The sequence below is a fragment of the Cervus elaphus genome, chromosome 10, assembly GCF_910594005.1.
Source record: "Cervus elaphus chromosome 10, mCerEla1.1, whole genome shotgun sequence".
Lineage (NCBI taxonomy): Eukaryota > Metazoa > Chordata > Mammalia > Artiodactyla > Cervidae > Cervus > Cervus elaphus.
In genome coordinates, this window is record NC_057824.1 from 53,556,650 (window position 1) to 53,582,795 (window position 26,146).

The 26,146-nt window shown below is 38.4% G+C and overlaps 1 protein-coding gene across 3 annotated transcripts in view; it reads right to left on the reverse strand.

The window, feature by feature from the left end:
• SDK1 (sidekick cell adhesion molecule 1) overlaps positions 1–26,146 on the reverse strand; it is a 740,828-nt gene that overhangs the window by 597,921 nt on the left and 116,761 nt on the right. Inside the window, exon 1 of one of the 3 annotated variants that reach the window (XM_043915391.1) lies at positions 16,332–16,413. The exons of 1 other annotated variant lie outside the window; for it this stretch is intronic. In XM_043915391.1, the coding sequence (XP_043771326.1) occupies positions 16,332–16,395 (64 nt within the window). In that variant the 5' untranslated portion in view covers positions 16,396–16,413. One more of the 3 variants, XM_043915392.1, reaches the window with a different exon arrangement.

A 26,146-nucleotide genomic window follows, 5' to 3' on the forward strand; every position in this document is an offset into this window, starting at 1 on the left:
AGCCTTTCCCTTCTCCAGGGGATCATCCCAACCCAGGGATCAAACCCAGGTCTCCCATATTGCTAGTGAATTCTTTTAGCTGAGCCACAAGGGACACCCTTAGTTAATTTTAAATAGTTTTGGTGTATATCTGTCATCATGAAGGAAGGAGAGGAAAAAGGCAATTTGAAGCTTCATATGTATAGAGAATGGTCCCATTTATGGAGCACAGAATTACTGTTAGTGAAGTCTAATACAGTTGAAATGTACATGGGTGTAAGTATGTGTGTGTTTGTACTTGAGCATGGAAAAAGATGTGGAAAGATAAACTCTCTGATGTCAACATTAGTAGGCAGAGGTAAAGAGGACAAAGAGGAGGCTGCTGGCAGAAAAATAATTAGCGTTTCCTTCATAACATGCTAATCGCTTCAAAAGTTACAATTAGGTTATTTTACTTTTGTAATTAAAGTATTGAACATAAAATTGTTTCCTCTAAAGTCGTTTAATGTGTAACATTTAATATATTAAAACAGATACAAATAATGCTGAATTACAACCTGCTGAGAAGAGATGAGATTTAAGATGAGATTTACTCTATTTCCATCCTCTAACATTTTAATAAGATTTCAGGTTCAGAGCTCTGTAACCTGTCACTTGCACAAAAAAGGGGCCTAAAACCCAGCACATCAGATTCATTCATATTTCACATCACTTCATTAACTTTCCCTTCATGAAATCCATCCATCTTTTTCTCAACATTTTTCTTGAAAGCTGTTCTATTGATTACACGGTCTTTAAAAAGATGAGCCACATAAAGACTTTTTGAAAGTCTGAAACAGAATTTGAAGAGAATAAATTCATGGTAAAGCAATAATCTCATAAGCAAACACACTTGACGCTAGAGTTTAACATCCAAAAATACTTGTAGCTAAAACAATACCCCAGGATATTTACCTAATTCTATGCAGTGCCACTGATTTAATATTATTTCTCAGGGATTGAATTCAAATACAGTTTAATCTTGTTTGAAAACAGGTATTGCTTAAAGTCATTGTTAACTTGTTCTACAAATGCTGTTTTACAATACATTGTCAGCGATGTGCTAAAGAAAATTAAAAGCAGAGACTTGATAGAGTTGAATGGATCCAAAGTATTTAACGTGATGAAGTTTCTGAAAGTTGGTTGTTCTTACCCATATTATTTTCAAAATCCTACTTTAAATGCAAGCCAAACAAAGCATTGAGAGAGTAATTTTAATTTTGTTTTCAGAAGGGCTGGTGGAAATTTTGCTAACTCTAAGATTTTATCCAATTTTCTGCAACTGTATGATAAAGGCAAAGGGCAAATAGTTTAGAATTAGACAAACTCTGGTTCGTAACCTAATGCAACCATTTCTTCATTTGTGACTTCAGCTAAGTTAATTTACTTCCATGAGCCTCAGATGCTTCCCGCACAAAAACAGAGGAAACACAGCCTGACACACAGGGGCTGAGAGAAGGTGAGAGACGGCGGGCAGCGTGTCAGGTGCACGGCAGACGCTTCCTAAGTTATGGGACAGTACTGCGATTATTAGCGAAGTTTCAGATTCATACAGAGCTGTCAAAAATTCCAAAACCAAAATACTGACAAATACGCGTGAAACACATAGAAGTTAAACTGGCTGAACATTTCTTTACCCTGGGAAGAGAGTATTCTGATTTAATGTGAACTAAATATAAAAGATATAAAACTACATATAAAAGATATATAATCATTAAGGAAAGCCTCCTGGCTTCCAGCTCCAAATCAAGATAGAGTACATGTACTTTTTCCGAAATAGGAGAAATGTGCTAAGTGAAGATAAAAACTCTGAGCCTAATCAATAAAACAATCATAAAAGCTTCTGAAAGGTGGAAAAAAGATTGGCTGGGGGGACCCCAGGACCCAAAGAATGACACAGCCGTATATTCTTAGTTCTCTTTTTGCCTTATCCCAGATCAGAAGCTGAAGAAGATGGCAACCTGGAAAAACCAATGGGACCAGAGAAAAAAATCTCCAAGAAAAACTCCCTGCAAAAACCAAAGCGTAAGGAAGGACACAGCCTAACAAGAGAGAAAATTTTTAGACAGTGACCATTCTACCCCAGCAAAACACCTCTGGAAAAAAACACAAACCAACACAAATTCTCACAAACAGAAAAGCCAGCTGGGCTGCCTAGATGGCCACTCTTGCCATGTATCAAGGTACCACTCCTCCCACTCCTCTGGGATGGTTCTTTTAAAAGAACTTTGAAAAACTATAGTTTTCCTGTAAAATGAATGGAGTTTTCTTATTCCTGGATGGAATAAGGAAAAAGCCTTCCCTCTTCTTCTTAACAGAACTACCTATGCCTGAAATTACATGTTGAATTCCCCCACTCATTCAACAAGTATGCATTACCCCAAACACAGGGATACAAAAGTAAGTAAACGGTGAGGAGGCAGCAGAGAACAGTTGGGGAAAAGGGACACTGAAGGGGCAGTAAGCGCCTGTGAACCTGGAGGCGTCTGCGAGACGTCCAAGTGCAGAGGTCACACAGGTCAGACCAGCTGACGGACGGGCATAAACACCGAAGACCGTTCTGCTGGAGAGAGAGAGACCACCCAAGGGAGAAAGCAAAGAGCTGGGGCCTGGGCTCAGGAGGTATCGATCATCTGTCTCATAAATAGGGACAGGACCAGACCAACTTGTCCTTCCCAGGGGGAAAGCACACGAGAGCAGCAGGCCCGGGTAAAGGTTTCTGCAGAGGCGCGAGGGCCACAGAGGCCCATTAGAGGCAGGGCACGGAGGGAAAGGCTGCCCCACGGCCTCTGCCCAGACTTCCCGCTTCCTGTCAGGCTCCACGCTTGCTGGCAACACAGCTCTCAGCGCGCCCTAACTGCTCCAGTCCACACTTAACTTCAGCTCATTGCAATCCATTTTCCAACTGCAGTCATAGACGTTTGGTCATTTTGTTTTTTTTTTTTTTTTTAATCAAAACTGAAGTTTAATCACGGTCCCTCTTTTTCCTAAGCCCTCCAACGGATTCCCTTTACAATACAGCATAAGACACATCTCCCGAAACTGGCTTCCTAGGCCCCGTACACTCAGTGGCTGTTCTCTCCCCCACAGGGACCCTGCGTTGAGCTGGTCCCTCTCCTGCACACTCTTCCCTCCCTTTCCACCTAGTCAACTTTAGGTTGGAATTTAAGCAATCCATTCTTGAGAGAGCCTTTCTTGACCTCCAGCATCACTGACAATGAAATATTCCTGCCTTCACAACACCACAGTTAGACCCTCTGGAGTGACTATGTCCACCTCCCTCTAGGGTATGAGCTACTTAGACATTACCGAATCCTCTGGCTCACCACTATATCCTCAACACTAGCGTAGGGTCTGCATACAGTGAGCGCTCAACAGCACTGGTTGACAGAAAAGATGAAAGACAGGAGCGAGGGCTCATGATCGCTAGTGAGAACATGCTCTGAAGTCAAACACCTAATACAATCTCTTGTTCATGCTTAGACATTCACTCGCCATCTGAAGAGTGTTTCTCTTCTATATTAAAGTAAATGTCACATTATATGAAAATAATGAATAATGCTCTTTTGTTATTGAACTATTTATGTTAATAGTATCCTGCATTCAGATCTTCACGTCATAGTAGCAGATTATGTTCTGCTTGGCTTTAACTGAACTTGACATTATCTGTTTGCACTTTTTAAACTTTCACTGGTGATATCACTAGCCTGATGACATTAAATTTTAATTAAAAAAAGATCTAAAAATAAAAGCCATTATGCTTGCTGACCAAAAAATGAAAATAGATTTACTATCTTCAAGGTCACTTAAAGCTGAATTTAGCAAATTCTGTTTCCCCTTGGCAATCACAGATGAAGAAAATAAGCACAAATGAAACTAATATCAAGGTTTGTATGACTCCTCCTGGTGCCAGCGGTATGGGAAATATTTAAACTTGGTATTCATCTAGCAGTATGGATTTTGTAACTAGTCATTATCTCCTTCATTAATAAGCAGTCAGTGACAAAATCAGATCACATCATCTGTGCAGTTAATTACAAGCTGGAAAATATTCAGGGTATACAAATTTTATTAGCATGGCTGGCATCTGTCAACTATTTTGCTTAATTACTTCTGAATTTGGATTCTAGCCTTCCAATATTTCAAATTTAATATATTTGACATAAAGGGTTTTCAAGCTACTATTATCTCTGTTTAGTGTTTTTGTCTTATTCCTAGTCTAAAATTGTCAGAAATAAGTTAAATAAAATAAATTGTTAATTGGCAGAAAATGGTTAATTTTTTTATCAATGCTTATTAAATACTTTCAGCACTACTAGACAGGACATAAAATATTCTGAACTCTAAGTTACAGGATAGAATGCTAAAACTTTTCTCTTTGCTTTGGGATAGAAAAAAGCATTTGGCTTTTTATTTTTACAGGTTGGATATGGAGAGATTGTTTCTGAGGTTGTGGAAGTAAACATATTTCCCATCCCTCCTCTAATCTATAAGTCATTTGTGGTGTGTGAGGGCAGGCTTCTTGGAAGAAATTAGTTTTGAAGTAAAAGAGAAGGCTGACTGAGGTGAAAAGAAAAGATCAAAAAAGTAAGAGGGAATGCAAGAGGTGAGACGGGGTGAGTAGAACAAATAATTTACACAAAGTAAAGCAAAAGTCGTTCACTGAACACACAGTTCACACTCTCACAGGTAGTCAGGGGCAACAAGAACATACAAAATGCAAGATAAAAAATATATTATGCTAAAAACACAAAATGTACCAAGCACACCAAACCCAAGTATTCGTTTTTAATATCTCCATGCTACGATTACAATTTTCTGCACCCTTTAAAGAAAAGAGGCATAGAGAAATTGACTCTCCACGTGTGCAAAGGCAGAATGGTAATCTGAATCCGTGTAGGCTAACTTCATGTCCTCAACCACAACACGACCCTAGCTCGTAAGGCTGTATTCTCCACATAAGAGAACAGCATGGGCACATCGTCAGTGACAGAGAGTTCTGGCTTGTCTTTGAAGGACTGGTGGTTTATCTGCAATGACCCTCACCACTCTATTTGTTGTCTTTACATAACTGACTACACAGGACTGGTGGGTCCAAGCTCTGGCGGTGATAAGCAATCCCACTGTCTGTGTCACAGCTTAGTCTCATACTAGGATCAACACTCCTTCAGAAAACTGTGACGCTGCAACATGAAAGGCTACAATTCTATAAGAGGCGTGGTTATCTAGATACCTGTGATAGCTGACTTCTTTCTTCCATAACCAGAATTATGTTGCTCTTATTGATAATGGTCCCATCTTTGTTGCATGTATTCCTTTGCCTTTCCTGCAGGAAATTCCAACCAAGACATAGCTGATCAAGGGAGGATCTGAATATTTTTGTATCTCTAGCTTAAACCCCTCTTATTTTCATCCAAAATGTTCACCACTCAGTGTGGTATCAGCAGACAAGGTGAGTACACCTGTTTATGACTGACTGGCATTTTGGGACAAAGATGCCTATGGAAGGCTTGAGGTTTCTATTGAGTGGGACATCTAACATTTAGACATTTCATGTTAAATGAAAATTTTGTGGGGAACTGATCAAGAACTAAACAGCCAATTAATATGCAAATCAAAACCACAATGAGGTATTACCTCACACCTGTCAGAGCAGATGACAAACAACAAGTATCGGTGAGGATGTAGAAAATGGGAACTCTCATGCACTGCTGATGGAAATGTAAAGATAAATGAATGTAAACATAAATGAACTGGTGTAGTCATTATGTAAAAGAGCATGCAGATTTCTCAAAAAATCAAAAACAGAACTACCATGTGATCCAGCAATTCCATCCGTGGCAATTATCCAAAGAAAATGAAAACACTAATTTGAAAAGAAATCTGCACTCTCATGTCACTGCATTATTTAAAATAGCTGAGACATGGAAACAACCTAAATGCCCATCAATAGATGAATGGATAATGAACAGACTACTACTCAGCCATGAAAAAGAGCAAAAGCCTGCCATGTGTGACAACACAGACGGACCTAGAGGGCATTATGCTGAGTGAAATAAATCAGAGAAAGACTACCACCATATAATTTCATGTATATGATAAATCTAAAAAACACAACAAACGAACAAACATAAGACAGAAAGATTCACAGGTACAGAGAACAAACAGGTGGTTGCCAGAGGAGAGGGAGATGAAAAAGTATAAATGTCAAAAAAAAATACAAACTTCCAGTTATAAAGTAAATGAGTCATGGGTATGAAATGTACAGTGTGGGGAAGGTAGTTTAATTAGATGTAATATCTTTCTACGGTGACAGATGGTAACTAGACTAATCAAGGTGATCATTTTGAAATGTATAGAAATATCACATCACTATGTCCTGTACCAGGAACTAACACAGTGATGTGGGTCAATTATACTTTGAAAACAAACAAACTCATAGAAAAGGAGATCAGATCTTGTGGTTACCAGAGGCTGGGGGAGGGATGATGTTGCAGAAGGGAGGAACTAGATGAAGGTAGTCAAACGGAATGAACCTCCAGCCATAAGATAAATAAGCACTAGGGATATAACATACAACACAATAAATATAATTAATGCTGCTATGTGTTACATATAAAAGAAAATCCTGAGTTCTCATCACAAAGAAAAAGGTATCTTTCTACTTTTTAAATTTTGTATCTATATGTGATGATATTCACTAAACTTACTGTGATAATCACTTTATGATGTACCTAAGTCAAGCCATTATACTGCAACCTTGAGCTTACACACAGTGTGTTCATGCTGAGTCTCTCAGTTGTGTCTGGTTCTTTGCAATCCCATGGACTGTCGCCTGCCAGGATCATCCGCCCATGGGATTCTCTGGGCAATAACGCTAGAATGGGTTCCCATTTCCTCCTCCACGGGGTCGTCCCGACCCAGGGACTGAATGTGAGTTTCTGCACTGGCAGCTAGATTCTTTACCTGAGCCACCTGAGAAGCCCCACTTATGCGTGCCACATGTCAGCTGCAGCGCAACAGAGCTGAGGAGAGGGGAAGACCGGTGTTCCAGCGTGCTGTTCAGTCTGTGAGGCACCTGAGCTGTTTCTTTTGCTTTGTCTCTTGATCAGTGATCCTGAGTGGTTTACATTTTGAACCCAGATACTCATTTTAAATTTTCAGAGATCCAGAGACCCTGTCCCTGGTTTGAATGACTCAATATTTGTTAAGACTCAATTCTCCCCGAACTGATCTATATATTCGATTCTAATCTCAATCAAAACCCTAGCAGACCTTCTGTCAGAAAACGACAAGCTGGTTCCAAAATTTATACGGGATAGCCAAAACAACTTTGAAAAAGGAGAACAAAAGAAGAACAAAGACAGAAAGCTAATGCTACCTAACTTCAGGAATTACTATAAAACTACTGTAATCAAACCATATTCTACTGGTGTAAACAGAAGGAAGTAGATCAATGGAATAAAACAAACACAAACTCATACACACATGGACAAAAGATTTCCAGAAAGTACAAAGGCAATTCAGTGGAGGAAAAACATGAGCCTTTTCAACAAATGGTACTAGAATAGTAAGAGATCCATTTACCAAAAAGAAAGAAGGAAATGACTAAGATCCATCCCTCACACCATATATAAAAAATAGTTCCAAATGGATCATAAACTAAAAACTAAAAAAATTCTAAAATAAAACATAGGAGCAAACATTTGTGATCTTGGATTAGACAAAGGCTTCATAGATATGATACCAAAAGCACAAAAAAAGACAAACTGGAAAACTTGACCACATCAAACTTAAAAACTATTCTTCAAAAGAAACTATTAAGAACAAGGAAAGGTGAGTCACAGACTGGAAGAAAATTTCTGCGAAGCACATACCTGATAGTCTTGCTTTCAAAATAAGGAACTTCCAACATTCAGCAAGCAACCTAATGTCAACTGGATGAAGGATTTGAAGATACTTCACCAAGGAAGATATACGGATGGCAAATAAGCACATGAAAAGATGATCAAATTCACTAGTCATCGGGGAAACTCGAAGACCTCACCAAGTGTCGGCATGAATGTGAAGAAACCAGACATGGAATAACCGTTTCAGAAACAGTGTCCTTAAAAAGTATACTTACCATATGACCCCACTACCTGCTTCCTATGTTCTGCCCAAGAAAAATGTAGACCTAAGTCCAGATAAACACTTTAGCAAAAATGTTCATACCAGCTTTATTTGTAATAGACAAAACCTCAAAATAATCCAAATATCCATCAACAGATGAACTGATAAACTAATTATGGTCTATCCACACAATATAATATTTACACGGCAGCAAAAATGAACAATGAACAATTGATACACACAAGACAGATGAATCTCAAAACAATCAGGCCAGACAAAAAGAAGACGTATTGTATGCTTTCATTTTAAATTAAACTCTACAAAATGTAAACTAATCTACAGTGACTAAAAGCAGATTCAGTGACTGATAATGGAGGCATGCACAAAGAACCTGTTTGAGGAATTACCACTCCGCTCAAGGGAACCTGAGGGGAGGAATATATGTGTTCACTACTTTGATTGTGGTGATGATTTCATGACATATACACATCAAAATTTACTAAATTATACAAAGATTTTCAGCTTGTTGTATGTCAGTTACACCTCAATAGAGCTGTAACTTTAAAAAGTGTACAGTATAGGTTTGCTAAGTCACTTCAGTTGTGTCTGAGTCTTTGCAACCCCATGGACTGCAGCCCACCAGGCTGTTCTGTCCATGGGGATTCTCCAGGCAAGTATACTGGAGTGGGTTGCCATTTCCCTCTTCTGGGGATCTTTCCCACCCAGGGATCAAACTCTGGTCTCCTGCATTGCAGGCGGGTTCTTTACCGTCTGAGTCACTTAGGAAGCCCATTATAGGTTTAGGAGTTATTTTCATTCATGTCCCATTCTGATTCACCTAGATGCTTCTGGCACAAGAAAAGGGCCCTTTGGTGGGGGTGAGTTCTTCAGTAGTAGTGTAGTCAGGGCTGAGCTGGCCATTCTGACAGTCTTCTCACAAAACTGATACGTTTATGACATGATAATAAAACCAAGAAATGCATGAATGAAAATTTTTTTTCTGTTCTATAAAGCAGAGTCTGATAGTTCATCCAAAAGTGTATTGGATTAAGAAACAAGTTAAAAAGTAGGAGAAACACTTTTTTTTAAACCCACTGGAAAGTATTAGCTAAGCCAATACAGGACATTCCTAGCAACACTGACTCTCAGTATCATTCCCATACAGAATCAGGACTAGTATTAACATGTGGAATTTTGGATTCCACTTCCGTATCTACAGCACAGAGCTGATTGCTGTCCACTGAGTCAGTCCTGGGAAAGGTTGACCACATCTCCAAACAAGTTAATATTATTCATGACTATTTCACCACAGTTTTGTAAGAAGTGCAATAATGGTCTCCAGTGAAACAGCTGGACCTGGAGCTTGCATGCTCCTCATGTATAATCAAAGCCTGAGAAACAATTTATCAGTTTTAAGCAAGAAAGTGGCATGTAAACAAATGCATGGAGTTTACTCAGGGGAAATTTAACGTTATTCATCTTTTGAAAATAATGAGTTCACTGTGTTGTAGCTAACCAGCTGAGGCTCAACTGAAGACTTCCGTGAACTACACAATCAAAAAGTCCACAACAGCATCACTGCCAGTGAGGGAACTAGTGAAGAATAAGCATTTGTAGAACTGAGCATGAGGGTTGCCCAGAGTGAGTGAAGATTCTACAGCAAGAAAGATTGAGAACTTGAATAGGAAAACAAAGAATCAAAGGTGAGCGTGGGCAATGGAGAGAGAGGCCCAGCAGCAGGAGCGGAGCCCGGGCGTCGGCTGCTCCAGAGCCAGACTCCTGACCAGGGCTGAGCCAACTTTCTCTCAGGCCACCAGGGGCAGGAACACACGGGCGAGCGGCCTTCCCGACAGACATTTCACGAGGCTGGGCTGTCTCTGCAGCTGACTGCACTGTATAGACAGCACGGGCAGCACAGACACACTCAGCAGCAGCAGGAAACACACACGCTGGTGAGGCTGCTCTCTTCCTGAGGGTCTGGAACAGGCCATGGCTAAAGAAAGACATGATTCAGAATATGGGGCTCATTCTATCTTTTGGTCTGTAAATGAAGGCGTCAAATTTAGCTGGAAGACGACATAACTATAAAAGGATAATCTTCGTTACATGTTATAAGCAAAAGTTATATTGAGAATATGAAATAGCAACGTCATGTAGATCTTAGTAGCAAATTTTTGGCTTAGTGTTCAATATGATACATAAAATCAAAGGACTATACAATACAGCACCTTAAAAGCACTGTGGGGAAAAGGAGAGTTTTGAAAGATCTGGAGCTTAGTTACAAACGTTAACCATGTAGCCTTGGATAACAATTATTCTATCTCTTCATCTGTAAATGTAAAATAACCCCACCTGCTCTAACAATGTCTCAGGATTGAGAGGATCAGATGAGATAGTGATGAAGATGCTGTCAAGCCTCTCACACACACAGAAGGGGTATTCTCAATTATCAACACATTACCTCTTCCAGAGGTATCAGCTATGTGGTTTCTTCACTAGTAAGTTACACCACTACAAAAGATGAAGCTTCTATTCAGTCAAAGCTTCCACAAAGCTAGGTGAGTAAGCTTTTATTCTGCTTAATCATACCTGATTTTAACTGCTAACATCTGATAGGAGTTACAGGTTTCATAAATTTCCATATTATTTTTTTAAGTTTTGCCTTTCATATACTATTAAACATTTGTGCTATCATGCTAAATCATCGTTTTTAAAAAGTCAAATTTCAGCCTTGGAAATAATCACATTCATCTTTTATTGAGAGGTGGCCTCTCAATACTGGGAAATAACAATGTTAGTTCTTTTTTTTTTTTTTAAGAATCATTTATTACTAATCATTCAGCTAAATTTTTAGATCTATTTTTTGCATTGGAAGATCTCCTTTCACCCCTGAAGGGCACTGAGCAATAAACGTGAAGAGCTACAATAAAATGTCCTGCATGCATTTTTTAAGGATTGTATTAATTGTCTATTAGTGTCAAGAGATCTTTGGGAAAGAAAAGCAATGTGAAACCATCCCAGGCTCTCCTGGACTGATGGAACAGTAACTGCTGCCCTTTGGATATCTAACCCAGGAATTTTACTCTCCATGTGACAGATCTATTAGGTATTTTAAGCCCTACATTTTTTAACAATAAGTAATAAAGAAGTAAAGATATACTTTCATTAGAGAACATTCTATTGTCTATGCAAGTTCCTGGGGAGGGCAGATGAGTTTTTAAAGTAGTCCAGCATCTTTCTGGTTTTTATTTGCAACTCTAGATCAAATGTTTCAGGGAAACGGGGAAGAATGTGAGCACCGGGATTCAGTTCTAATTTAAATATTCTGTTCTAATTTACATACTCCTCACAATTTAGTAGTAATTACTTCTTTTAAGGTTCAATCACCTTCTAAATGTTACAGAATAGAAAGATGAGAAAGATACTACGTGATTCATAGACAAGAACATTAATAAAAGTACTTTCTAAAGTATAATCATTATTTTCATTTTCTATTTAAAATTTTTCACTTATTATAGTTGCCAAATTTTAATCTTCATTGATTAAAAACACAGCAGAACTCCTTGCATACAAATTTATTCAGTTTGCAAACATCAAATCATCATTAGATTAGAATGACAAGTATAACAAAACTAATACTTCAAAAGAGGTTCAGGAAAACATAAAACCTAAAAAGGATTGAATTAGGTTTTAAATTTAACTCATACAAGCTTAAGTTCAATGAAAACTAACACTGCACACTTTTTAATCAATTATTTTATAATCATCCCCCTAAATCCTTTAACTTACCAAGAAATCCTATTTAAAAAAAGTTTTCTGAAGTCAGCCATAAAATACCACTGAAATGCAAATTGATCTAAAGTCCCACTGAATCCATCAAATATCACCTCACTTTAACTCATCAAATTGCTTTACGTGAGTGAATGCAAAGTGTCCTCATGCTCATTAGTGTTACAGTTAAAATCCGTATTATATAGAAAATAAAATGATGCAAGTGTTTGGAACCATTATGGAACTAACTCTTCAAAATAACTTAGGATGCAAGCCACATCATGCTACACTCATTAACAACCTAAAACATAATTTACGCCTAATTTCCAAAGCTAACATTTAGTCAAGAGCAACAGTCCTGCCTTTTTTAATATTTCTAGCGGAGAGAAAGCTGCATCAGTTTCACTATACAATCTTGTGGCTAACAAGTAAATATAGAGGAGAGAGCCTAGAAATCTAAGTGTGGGAGTAATCACCATAAATCCATGAGAAACGATGAGGTCCCCAGACAGTGACCACAGACAGAAGGGAGGTTAAGGGAGGGGAGGGAACAAACAGAATAAGTCAGAAGACCCCCACAGAAGACAGTCAAGAGTTGGGGCAGTAAAAGAGCATAGAGATCAATTACCTTTACTTCCCTCTTTTAAGAGTAGCCCCCTTAGTAAGCCACATGTCAAAACATGTGGGTCTGGAAATCACACTGGAAAAGATTTCTAACATAATTTCTTTTATGCTTAATAATATTATAGCTTGCTTTTCTGCCAGTCATCATCTTCCATAAAATAGTGAGAAAAAGAAAATATTTATATCAGTAATATTTTAACAAAAGTCTTTCTGTATTATTAGGAATCACAAAACTAAACTATAAGTTAGAAATCTTTCATTCTTGTGAAGCCAAAGAGATGGCAATTAACTGATCAGAATAAGAATTATGTAATTTGGAAGCTTATTCTTTGTGATACAACTTCATTTCTTATTAGTGGGATCCAGAGAGAAACTTAACAATTAGAGAAAGTCTTCAAAAATTGCTCTAGAATTTTAGCCCACCTTTCCTCCAGGAAACGCACCTATGAAACAAGAGAACACAAACAGTGCTATGAAGTGGGTCAGTTCTGACCTGTGTCTGAGTTTACTGGGGGTCACATGGAGGCAAAACATGCTTGATTCCAACCTACTCTGCTCCCAGCACTACTGCCCACCAGGGGTCGCAGAACCCCCAACGCAGGCGGCTGGGCTGGTGATGGGAGCAAGCCGCACCTCATGGGGAAGCAATCTAGGGAAGCAATTAGGACCATCTGTGTTGGGTCAGCTGACTCGGGATAGAACCCCAGCTTGGTCACTTAACTGGAAAACTGACCTAGGATGAGCTAATCAGTATCTATGAAATGGAAGTACTTTAGTTGTGAGAATTAAAATGGGGAAACGTGATCTTCAATACCTGGTAGCTCTCCAAGAGAACTGGGCGGCACTTGTGGTGAAGCCAACTTCCTCAAGGAAAGTACGAGGTGGCGTGGCTAGAACACTCATCCTCAAAAAAAGTTCTACTCAAGAAAGGACTTGAGTAAAAACTCCACTTCACACACTAAAATCAAAGGGAACAAAGTACAAACTCTCTTACAGATCCTGATGAAAGAAAAATCAAATTAACACACTCTTCTTCATTAAAACAGCCTTTGAAAACATGATTTCCTAGTCTTCTCTCCATCATGCTGGCTCTCTCCTGGTAAGGTAAGCAGCACACCAGGCATAATTTCTAACTCTAGGTCTTCAAAGAAAAGAAAACAAATCCATCACAAAACAGGCCAAAATTATCAGCAAAAACAGGTTATAAGATGGACCCACATCTACGGTTTTTGCCTCTTTTCTGTTATTATTTCTTTCTTCAGTTGACTGCTTAAAAAGAACACTGCTTTAAATTGACAGTTATGTGGGGTAACAATTCTCAACACTTCCTTAATACATTGTAGTATTTACATGCAAAGTAACTTATTTACCAAAAATTAAAATTATTAATAAATCACTAACTACACAGAAAACTTCAATGTAAAATTGTGTTTAAAACAGATTTTTGAAGTCAACTGCACCATGCATGGAATCTATAAGGTTGTCAAACTTGTGATACATAAGAGCCATGTTAAAGATGAGAGCTTTTCAAATTTACAATTGTATGTTTTTTTCTGTTAAGCAGTGACTATTGCTCTTAAAATTTTTCTGGGTCAGTTGAGCTGGAACAGCAAAAAGATTTCTAACATGTTTGTATTTGATGTTGGTCCCTAAAGGCTTTCATACAAAGATTAATAGGTTCTTGGCCAAGCAGTCTTTAATGTTGCAATTCGCTCAGTCATTGCGCTGGAACTTTTTTCCTGTTTAATATACACCTAAAGAAAAGGGAGGAGAAATAAGGAAGAAGAGAGGAAAAGAAGAGATGGAGATAAAACTGAAGACAGAGATAGTAACAGAGACAGAGATGGTGATGGGATACCTGGGAGAGGAGAGTTTATTAATCATATGCAACAATCTGAGAACCTGCCTTATCTTTCTCAAGAGAAAAGAAATAACAGAAATCTAATCCAGCTAAATCTTCCTCCCACATATCAAAATGACTAAACCAAGCATTGCAAGCGCTGCATTAAATCAAGCATTGCAACCAGCTATAAACCAGTAACTGTAATGGCAAAATGTTTGTAGTATCATGAAAGGCTACAAAATGTGTCTCTGGGTTAATATTCATTTGAGGCCAGCTGAAATCAAGAACCAAAGTAGTTAACCAGATAATTCAGACAAAAGCAGACATATTCTCTGGCCTCCACCTGGTTTCATTTGGACTTGCTGAACACTGTGCTGTCATACTTGGAGTCAGCTGGTCAGCATGAGTTATGTTGACTGGAATCTCTGGGGATATGTTTTGCAACCAAGATGAAACTTTGGGAAAACCTTCCTCTAAAAGAAACAGAAAACTAGCTTTAACTCAGAAATCTCAGCAGCATAAAAGAACGCCAAGATTTTAGTCACTCTTTCCTGTAAATGAATATTTACAAGTTAGCAATAACATGCTGTGAACCCATGCAACTGTGAGGCTCAGCCACAAAGCCCTAGAGCAGCGTCCATCCTCAGACTGGTTTGGGAGAGTCTCTTTCAGATGGAGGAAAACAATTTTATTGGGGAGTTATAAGCAAATTCTGTTACACTATGGAGGGAGTAGAATATCTCCTTCAAACACTACTCAAACGCACATACCAGTTGGTTTCAGGACCCAGTCCACCAACACCCTCCTGCAACAGTTCAGAGAGCAGTCTGGACTGGGAGGTTAGGAAACCGGGGTTCTTAATAAGATTTGGATGCTGCATCTCTAGCCACCTAGTCTCTGGACGTGAGGAGTTTCTCTGTGTGAAAAATGGCAAAATGTACTTTTAAATAACTAAGACTGCTTTGCAAAATTCAATATAAATATATAACAAACTGCTATTTATTTCTTCCTCCTACATTAATCCGTCGAGCTTGTTTATATGTTAGCTTTCAGGATCCTTTGCCCTCTGGAGAATAAGTTCACAAGTAGGCATAAGACTGCCATAGCACAAATCAAACCTTCAACACTGCTACATGAAAATTCCAGTAGCAGCAGATAAACTGAAACTGCCTACAGCCATCCCTGACTGGAGCAGGATGACAAGCTGCCAGTGTGAATGTCGACTCAGCACCGGTGTCATGACGCCAAGACCAATGTGACGATGCCCGTGTCAACAAGTTAGCAAAAATATGGCAGAAATGGCGTTACTGTCATCCTCATACTGAAAAAATTCACCCTGAAATCTAAGGTCTCAAAACAGTCTTTGTTTACTGCTGCCTGCAAAACATGTTTTTCTTTTTTAGTATTTCACATGGATTTACTGAGTTATCAAATCATAATTCTACCAGAATTTTTTTTCTCACAGTATCCACTAAGTGTATTTTTTTAAACTCGTATAAAAAATTTTAACTTTTGTCAATTAACCACAGCTTAAAAGCCTGAGAAGAGGTTGGATCTTAAATGAATTCTAGGGAGAATTTTCTTACAAATCACAGTCTTCTGATACCCACTCCTGATTCATATAAAATCTCTCTTATTATTCAGTTTGCTCAAGTCATATATATTGCTATATATTGCTATATTCTGATCATTCTATCAGGTAGATCCCATTTTACATATGAGGAAGTAGACGAAGGTTAATGTGCTTTTATCAAGGTCACAAAGCTAGTCAGTTGCAAAACAGATTATCTCTCAGAGCTCCAAATTCCCCATCCTCCCCTTAGTCCACTGGGCCATGCTGCTTCTCTGACAGAACTGAAAACAGATTACAATAAAAGATTACCGTAAGAGTTTGATTCTTCCATTCACCACTTCATGGACTGCCTTTATAATTACAATACTGAAAAACTGATTTGGCACTCACCTTTGGTATTTCTCATTGCAGTGAAGCAGCAAAGAATGTGACTAAAAGGCACAGTCTTACTCATAGACCAAACCAATGTGTGTGTCTTCAGATTACCCAGCTAAACAATCAGCAGTCTATTAGGGTCCTGGTGAGTAAAAGAGACGAGTTTGCTTTAAAATACCTTCTCCAGTTTTCAGAGTAAGTGTGCTCCTGGTCCTCCTTGTACCACAGTTCTCTGGAAGCCCTTTATTACTGGGAATACTTTGGAAGTGAATTTTAATTTGAAAATACAAAATGAGTGGTGATAACTGCTTCCTTAGTTTAAAGGAGTAAAATACAGAAAGCCAGAAGCAAAAAAGCCAAATATAATCAGTGACTAATGCACCACTATCAGGCACCTCCCAATCTCCCCCTGGTCCTGATCCAGCGGAAGACCGACCCCCAGCAGCACGCGGGGAGGGCAGGACTCGCCCCTCAGACCATGGACGTCCTATGGATGCCTAACTAGTGGTGCTGTCTAACTTAGGGTGGGCCAGTCATCAGGTCGTTCTGTCTCTGGGATTCTGGAATCACAGCTCAGAGATTCTGGTTAGAATCTGCTCATTAGAAACTGAGGAGATAAAAAATCATGAGCAGGGAGGCAGCCACATAGGACTGTGTGGTCAGAGGTCGAGGGCAAACCAGTGAACAGAGAGAGAAGGAAGTCAACAAGCAAAGACAAGGCTGTTTCAAGTGACCTTAAAGCCAGGGGGGCAAAGGCAGAGACAGAGATGAGGCAGAGAAGAGTCGGACAAGAAGAGAAGCTCCTCACTGTCTAACACAGCCCAGTGCCTGGCCTGGACTCTGCGATCCCCACATGAAAATACCACTGAGGCCTTAGAACAAGTGTTTTTTTTAGTAGACTAGAGTCTGTTTTTGTTACTTGCTATGAAAAGAATTTAATTACTAATTAAGACACACTTCCAATACACAGAAACAATTTATTAAGAATACACACATGGAAAGAAAAATGGAACATAAAAATGTATCAGGGAAGTGCTGTTTATTCCCAAATTTGGAATACCTGCAAAGTGACGCACCGGCAGCGCTGCGTCTCTCGTGAACACAGGGATGGAGGCGGCCACCGCCCGGCACAGAGGCGAACGCCTGACAGCTCACCTTCCGGGGCTCCTGCCCCTGCAGTGCTGACAGGAAGGGCTGGCTTCAGGTGAGGAGCAGAGGCCCCAGAGTCCCTAGCTGCGCAACCAGGGAAGCTCTTATATAATAATTACATGTATTTTATTTATCAACAGTACAGAAAGCTATAAAGAAAGAAATAGATATACATATCAAGACACAGAAAGACAGCCATAAGCACATAAAATAGGTTTCTGCAGTATGGCCCAGGTAACAAATCACAAGTTCAAACATTATTTCCAGAGAAACATGAATTCTGTGGTTCCTGCAACAAGCTTAGTTCAAGATTGAGGATGAGATGTGCACTCCCGAAATGTCTTACTTTTAATGTTTTACTCTGGTATCTCGCATTTAAGAGCTATGTGATATATTAAAATGGGCCTGGGTTTAAAAAAAAAATCTCAGCTTTACCACTTACTAGCCCTAGTAGTTAAGTTACTTAAGTTTTTTGAGTCTTAGCTTCCTTGTCTCCACAATGCCTGCTAACAATATTTTTATGAGAATTACATAATTAATAAGTAAACATCATGCACAAGACCTGGCATCTTAGAGGCACTAAATAACGTCAGATTTTTTCTTTAATCAAATTTTTTTTTGGTTTTCATCTTTCCAGGCCTAGTATTAATCCTACGGTCCATCTCTGTATCACAATTCTCCTCTACCCTAAATAATTTATGATACTCTGAATAGGATCTCCTCCATTTTGGAAGCTGGACTGTAAATTAGAATCAGACTCACTCAGATTTAACTACTCAGTGTGGACTCCAACCACCAGCTGGCCAATGAATGGAGCACAGACTACACTGAATCCCGGAAAGTAAAGGTAGGGTCACTCAACATCCCTACCCACCCTGCTTATCTCCCAACATAACCAGGTATCTTCACTGCTAAGCAGTTAGTTAGCCCACCCTTCTCCATTCAATTACTGGGATATTCTTTTCCTTCTCTGGGATTTTTCACTCATTCCAGGGTGGTTCCAACTTCATCCCAGGACTAAGGAGTTTTGATTCATCCCAAGAAACAATCGTGGAAGGCCAAGTGTGTCACTAGCTTCCAGAAGCTTTGGGCAATCATTGTATAATAGTTCATTTTTCAAGCAAGCCCTGGCAATATTACATGGTCAGCCCAGCTAAGCAGAGTCCCCTACAGGGCTACAGATATAATTAGATAGGCAGATGAGTTTTTGAAAACAATCCATTAGTAATTTGAGCTCCATGGGTATTCTGACAGAAGCATCAACAGACAGGTTGTGAGTTTTTACAACACTAACGTCCAGAGACATTAAAACATTTTGTTAATGGGTTTCTGACACGTCTTACCTATGCGGCCTTAGACAATTACCTGATCTTTCCAAAATTTGGTTTCTTTGCTTGCAAAATGATTGAAACACACAGGCAGCCCTTGCTTTGCACTGCAACAGCTGCTGCTATTGCTTGAATGCCATGTGCCAAGTACTGTTCCAAGGGCTTTACTTCTATACAATGACTCAATCAACCCTCCTAACAGACACATCCTCAACCTGCTCATCCAGGGGGTCCTCCTCTTCTCACCAGGGGCTGCATCGCTTCACTTACAGCCCTCTCTTGCTGTCCCTTTAAAACAGCCAAGATCAACTGCTTATCTCCTGACCAACTATTTTTTTTCCATGTTGCTAACTGTTTAAGTCATACAACTGCATGTAACAGGAGGAAGACGAAGAAAGGACCGTTTGAGAATAAAACACCATTTCAAGTAACCCCTCTACCTACAGGATGCCATCTATAAATCAAAATTTTTCTGAGGAGAAGGAAAGTGTTCATGAAACTATTTTTAAACCCACCTATTTCTAGCTTTTCCTTCCAAGTGAGCTGACATGTCTTCCATCTTGTTTTTAGAGACAACCTCCTGAAGGAAAGGGAAACTGTATTCAGAAATTGTGGGCTAATACTTTCTCACTTTTCTAGGACTTGTGATAGAAGTTATTCACTCTGCAAATGTCCTAGAAATGACTGCCTTTTCCTATCTACTTGTTTTCCTCAATGAACGGCACATTTCATCATAAATACCTTTAAAAATAAATATATACTTCATTTTCCCTCTCCCACCTAAAAGGTGGACATACATAGTTGCTTCAGTCAATCCCAGGCATTGGATTCCCACCACCCTATTAACTGAGGTCATTTACTGAGTTGTATAAGAGTTCAAGGTGAATTCCAGGAGCTCCTTAACAGAAGAACAATCTATCACTGGTATTAAGTTATGTTTTAGTTATTTGTTTTATGCCAAAATATAGAAAAGTGGTTGAAAATGATCATTTAAATTGGCTACAAAAAAGTTACTCAGAAATCAGTCTCCAAATCATAGATTTATGCTCAAAGGGAAAAATAGTCATTCAATTCTTGATTTATTCCAGTCATTCATAAAGTCTTAACCAGATAAGGGTCATAAATTTGCTCTCTGTAAAAGTGTAAGTCAATGCCACTGGACAATAACACAGGCCTGCCTCCCCGAGATCACCCAGCTGCTGAGCCGCGGCTTATGCGTAGAAAGAAAAGGTATCCTTTAGTTCAGTAGTTCCTACAGCTCCTCAACCACTTGCAAAAAAAACTGACAATTTTACATATGACAAGAATGGAAAATCAAAGACCTCAAGGTTTTGATTTTTTTTCCATATTGAGGATGTAATTATTTCATTAAATAATTAATATACAGTCAATTTTGATAGAAGTCATTTTAATCAGCCATAGCCATTTCAAACAATGAAAAATACTTTGCTGTTTACCTTAAACATTTTGGGTTTGATTAATTATGAAGAGAAATTCTTAGAAAGGTAAACAAAATTGCTTATCAGACTATTAACAAAAAGAAAAAATAAGTTTTGATGCATAATTGAAACAGCTACCCCAAAATCTCCCATTTTTTTCCTTTCCACAATAATACTAAAGCCACCTGTTTGCATCAGTATGAAAGAATTCCTGAAATAACCTACATGGTTCATAAATCCCTTATACTTGAGGGTGATCTAACTAGGTTTAAGTGTTTAAGGAAATGATTTCAGAGAAAAGACTTATCCAAACATAGCTATTTATGAAAAGATACCAGATATCTACAGCAAGCTATCTTGGCTAGCACAGCTTTGAGCATAAAATAATGGATCTTTTTACATCTTTGATCAAAATGAACTAAAAAATAACATCCCTAAAATTAAATTAATATGTATTTGCCAAAAATCAGTTATTATTTAGAATAGGAAGGAAGAAAAACAGAGTAATTATTTTACTTACTTTTACTCTTTGTATTATCTACAGAAAATACAACATTAGAAAAATTTCCCAAGGTTGAATTATAATTTTCACAGCAAAGAAAATGATGTGATGCCTGTCTGATCAGCGGGTCCCTGGTTGCCCAAAAGGAATTTTCCTAATCCATTCAGATAGCAAAAGCCAAAGCAAATCCAATCTAAGTTACTGAATTCTGTAACACAACACCACCCGGAAATTTATTTCTGTCGTATAGGATTCTTTGTACAGAAAACAAAAGCAAAAAAAGTATAGAAAGCAATTGACTTCATGATTAAAACACAATTCAGGGTCTTTATCAATTGAATTTTCACTCCTGAATTTACTATTTTTATGTTCTCATTGCCCCCAAAAACCCATCTCATGAAATCATAGAAATCTACTTATCTCCAGAAATTCTCCCTGTTGAAGATTCAATTAGCCTTGCTCTGTACTCCATTTGTTCACCAACCTGTTCAAAAGTTCATTGTTCTTTTGATAGAGATCATGAAAATTAACTATATATTCTCTTTTCCTAAGGCAGGAAACTCAGGTCCTGGCTCCTCCAGAAAAATCTTACTCTTCTCTCTCGTCAGATATAAACCAAGCCGACTACCCTGCCACAGTGAAAAGGTTGGCATCATCTGTGCTTACATTTCCTTACAGAAAGGAAGATAGTTCTCACCAGCCAGTGTATTACTTTCTCTTTACATCTGTATCTACAGCGGTTCCCTTCAATTCCTTATTATGATTACTCCATAGACTTTTCAGCTATGGCTAATTCAAGTTGATGTTTGGCAGAAACCAATACAATTCTGTAAATAATTATTCTTCAATTAAAAAAAATAAATTTAATTTTTAAAAAGAGCAAAGGGGAAATTGTAAAAAAAGAAAAACTTTAAAATTAAGGTATCTATATCTTATACCTTATATGCATGCTCTTTACACTTCTGCAGATATGTAAGATTGGTCTGTCCATTAATATCCCTGAAAATATGCAGTATAAAATGAGATAACAAAATACTTAAAATAAGAACTGCAACATTCATTAAATGCTATCTATTTTAATGATTACTTCTGAAAATCAGATTGTTTCTGGTATTCTTCCCTAGAACTGACAGTCTATCATATTTGTATTGTTTCCTCACCCACTTTCAAATATCCCAAGTTTATCACCATCTTTCCTCCCTTTGGTCCCAGGTCTTGCCAGAGTAGATATTTCAATCAATTAATTAGAAATGCATAGGAACTCAGAGCTATAGAAAGGAATAATGTATTTGAGTTTTGCAAAAGAACTCCAGTGCTATTAAGAAAATAAAAATTGGTTATGTTCCACAGTATTTTCTGTGCAATGAATGCACTTAGCTTCACAACCTATTAACTAACAATTATTTAGATTCAAGTTCCACTGGTTGCATACAAGCCACTGTTTCTTTTCTATAATAATGTGCAGGTTTTTCACCCTAGATTTTGCCACTGCCTTCAATATTTTCTTAATTTTTTTCTGAAAAAATTCATAGTTAGACCAATAGTATGTCTGCCAACCCTTTAAAGTAGACCCTTTAACCACTTAAGTAATACTATTCAGTTCGGTTCAGTCGCTCAGTCGTGTCTAATTCTTTGCGACCCCATGAATCTCAGCACGCCAGGCCTCCCTGTCCATCAGCTGGGTACAAAATCCTTGGGTCTGTCTGTCTGTCTTCCACTTGAAGTTAACATGTAATATTTTGACTAGATACTTCTCTATTTTGAAATTCAGAAATCCCAATACAGATACAAATACATATATCTCATTATATCCCCATTACTGTTGTTAACTAGACACTTCTCTATTTTGAAATTCAGAAATCCCAATACAGATACATACACATATATCTCATTATATCCCCATTATTGTTGTTATGTCTTCCGATTTACTATTTGAGCACCATGCAATCTACTATTTATTTCTACTCATCAGCAACCATGCTCCACATCTCCAAGAATTCTCTTCCCTGTTCAGACTATTTTTATACGTCTCTTATTTTGTAGATTTAGCATATTGAAAATTCTATTAAAAACTTAATTATCAGGCTTCAGCTTAAATGTTTTTCTTATAGTAGCCAATGCAGATCTAAACTAAAACGTGAGCTATCTAGTTTTTATTCAGGCTCATCATAACAAACTAGGGATGCTCTGTGGAGGCAGGGAAGCAGTATTGAGACTCTACGGGACAAGTCCACTTCTCTAGGGTCTTATCAACTCAATCAACTTACAAGAAGAACTTCTGCCCACTTTCCAAAATAGTCTCAAGTGCCCAGAAATCGGAAATAAAAAATGGAGCTCCTGGAGCACTCTATTTATTTGAGGTTGAGAGCAAGTTCTCACAAACTCACAGTACTCTAAACATCACCCTTAAATTAGGGGATGGGAGTTGTCTTTTGGTATAACACCCACTGTCAAGTCCACAAGAATACGGTCCCAACCGAGAACTAATGGAAAGCCACCTCATTGCCTAGAGATGTACTTTAGTTTTGGACATTCATGCAAAGTAGAACATATCCGTTCTCTATTGATTTCATTTTATAATATAATCAGTTTACGTATGGTAGCTCAGTACTAAAAATTAAACTCTACACATCTAAAGTCAATAATATGAAATTTTAGGTATCCATAAAATATTTAGGTCAAAAGGTTTTCTATCATAAGTAGCAAATATGAAAAGCAATTTTAAGAGCTTTGTAATTGTGAACATCACAATTATTTATTGACAAACAGTAAATTTAACATTGAAATAACTAAAAGTGGGAGTATAGAGAAGGAAATCTGTTGTAAAAAAAGATCATTAGTAAAAGGTTTTACTCTTTTCTCCCTTGCACTACCACTTAAGCAACAATGCAATAAAGCAATCCAAGTACTATGTTTAAAAATAATTGCTCCTGAGATGCGGTAAATTCTTCCATAAAGATTCTCTTTATATTAAAATGAATACAATGAGATAACAGATTCTCTAAAATTGCAATTTATTATAATCCTGCTTATTGTACAAGACAAAGTATATCACAAAATTAAGCAAAACCTCCCCTTACTCTTCCCCAAACATCAGCAAGGTTATTAAGAGATATGATAAAGCAGACACACAGACACATAAAATGCAGAGGAGTTCATTAACACCTAACTGCTTAGGCGTCTCTTCTACATAAAGTAAAATGGCCACAGCTCTGAAAGAAAAATTAACGAGGAAGGAAAAGTGGAAAAAGAGGATCAGAAGGGTGATGAAAACAACTGAGCTGCAAAGTCTTCCCTGCTGCTGGCAATCCATCAAACTGTGCAAAATAAATGCTATTTCATCTAACCTTTAAAAATCCTTTAGGTTAAACAATACTTTTTAATTCACCACGCCAAAAAAATAATGGGAAAATTTTAATGCTAATATGACAACACTGTTGATCCAGGCTGTGATATTATTACAAACACTTTTAAATTTAAAGAATACCAAATTGAATATTAAATAGTATTTTGTTTTGTTTTCCCTCCAGGGCATTCTTTTCTTTGCAACGACTATGGAAGGCTCTCCCGTGCGCCACTGACAGGAGGGCTGAGAGTCAGGGAAACACTTCAGACGCCCAGTGCTGGGGCTGCCCGATCACAACCCGGGGCTTGGACGAGTTTCTTGGTCTTATCTACTTCTGAGTCACTGGCACATCTCTAACGGCTTTGCATACTTTCCAATTTTACTTATTTATCTTTGCTTTTCCACATTTTGCCCTTTTGATTGTGGAACTTCTAGGCAGGGATTAATTCCAGACCACACTGAGCTTAGTTCTGTTCTTTAGGGGAAAGCTGTTAATTCTTTTTTAATAGTGTAGTGCATTTCTTGAACACTGGGAACTTCCATACTTAATGCATACACAAGGTAGTTATCAACTTTAAAAACAGATTAGGTTTTCCAAAAGTGTGCATGTAAAACAGTTATCAGAACTAGGAACATATTTTCTCAAATGATCAACATGATGAAGGTTGACTAGGATTTGTGACTGGCATTCAGAAACTAACTGAACCCACAACAAAGCTCCTACTGCAAAAGAATCATACAGAGCCAATGATGGTGTCCAGAGAAACGGATACATTCCAAAACAGTAACTGCCCAGGTGGGAGAGCCTGGAAGCCTCTGCACTGAGGCTTCTCTAGACACTCACCCGAAGTGAAGAGGGAACAGGTAAACAGCACAAAGGGAGGAGGAAGGAAGCAGGAAAGGGAATGGCAGTCAATCCCAGGTCCTGACTGTATAATCAGTGCCATCAGAGGTACATCACGGTCTTTGGGAACAAGGATTCTGAAGCCAGAAGGCCTCAGTTCAAACACCAATTCTGCCCTCCTGGGCAAGCTACTCTCTGAGCATCAGTTTCTGGATGGATTTTGAAAAAAAGAAAAAAACGAATAGGCAGCTTCATCGTGGAATTTGTTGCAAAGATTAAAGGAGTAAATTGTATGTAAAGTGCTCAGAACAGGTGACTCACCCCAAGCATCAAGTATTTGTTACTGTTATCACTTGTCACAAGTAGGACACACCAGGACCACCGCAGCATCGCCTGTGGGTCTGCCCACAGCACCTTTCACAACACAGCCTGGAAGATCTTCACAATTAGGGTCTTCACAAGGCCACCTCCATCACATAAGGATTTTCAGAGTACTTCATGCTTATGTGAAGAGCTGGTCTTCTAAGGTTCTGTTTCAAGTTCTGTTGAGCACAGAGATGAAAGAGTATGTATTTTTTGATGCCAGTGGTACTAAAAAAAAAGAGAGAGATGACTGTACTTTTGGCTAAGTGATAAGCAGAGGGGAAGAGAACATCTGGGCTACTCTTTGCTCTTCTGGAGCAGAATGCTCTGAACTGCCTGCCCGTGATTACTTTACTGAAGTGAATATTCCATTCTATCCATTATCCGCTGAGAAAAGAAATCATAGTAGCATGTGTTGGGATTTATTTTTTATCTTGTTGTAATTTGGAGGATTCTGACAGTGTTCACTGAGTTAGTAAAACGCAAGGAAAGGTATTATCAAGTAGAGAAATTATCTGCAAGTGTTCCAGTGTTTTACAGAGAGCAGTCCTGCTCTTCTTTGTAACATATTCTGCAGTCACACTTCTGCCCACACTCTCCCACTAACACTCTGCCTTCTAACACACCCAGTGACTCCGCCTGCAAACACAACGGGCACCTTCAGACTCTGACTTGGACCCTCAGCAGTATGTGTCCCTGTCGGACACTGCCACTTCATTTACTCAAGAAGTCTCAGTTAGGCACAGAGTATGTGCCCGGCGCCGAAACACAGGGGGAACACAGCATGAACGAGACTATCTTGAAAGGCAACAAGAAAATAACTGCATAAACATTTCATTACAATTGTGACAAATGTCAC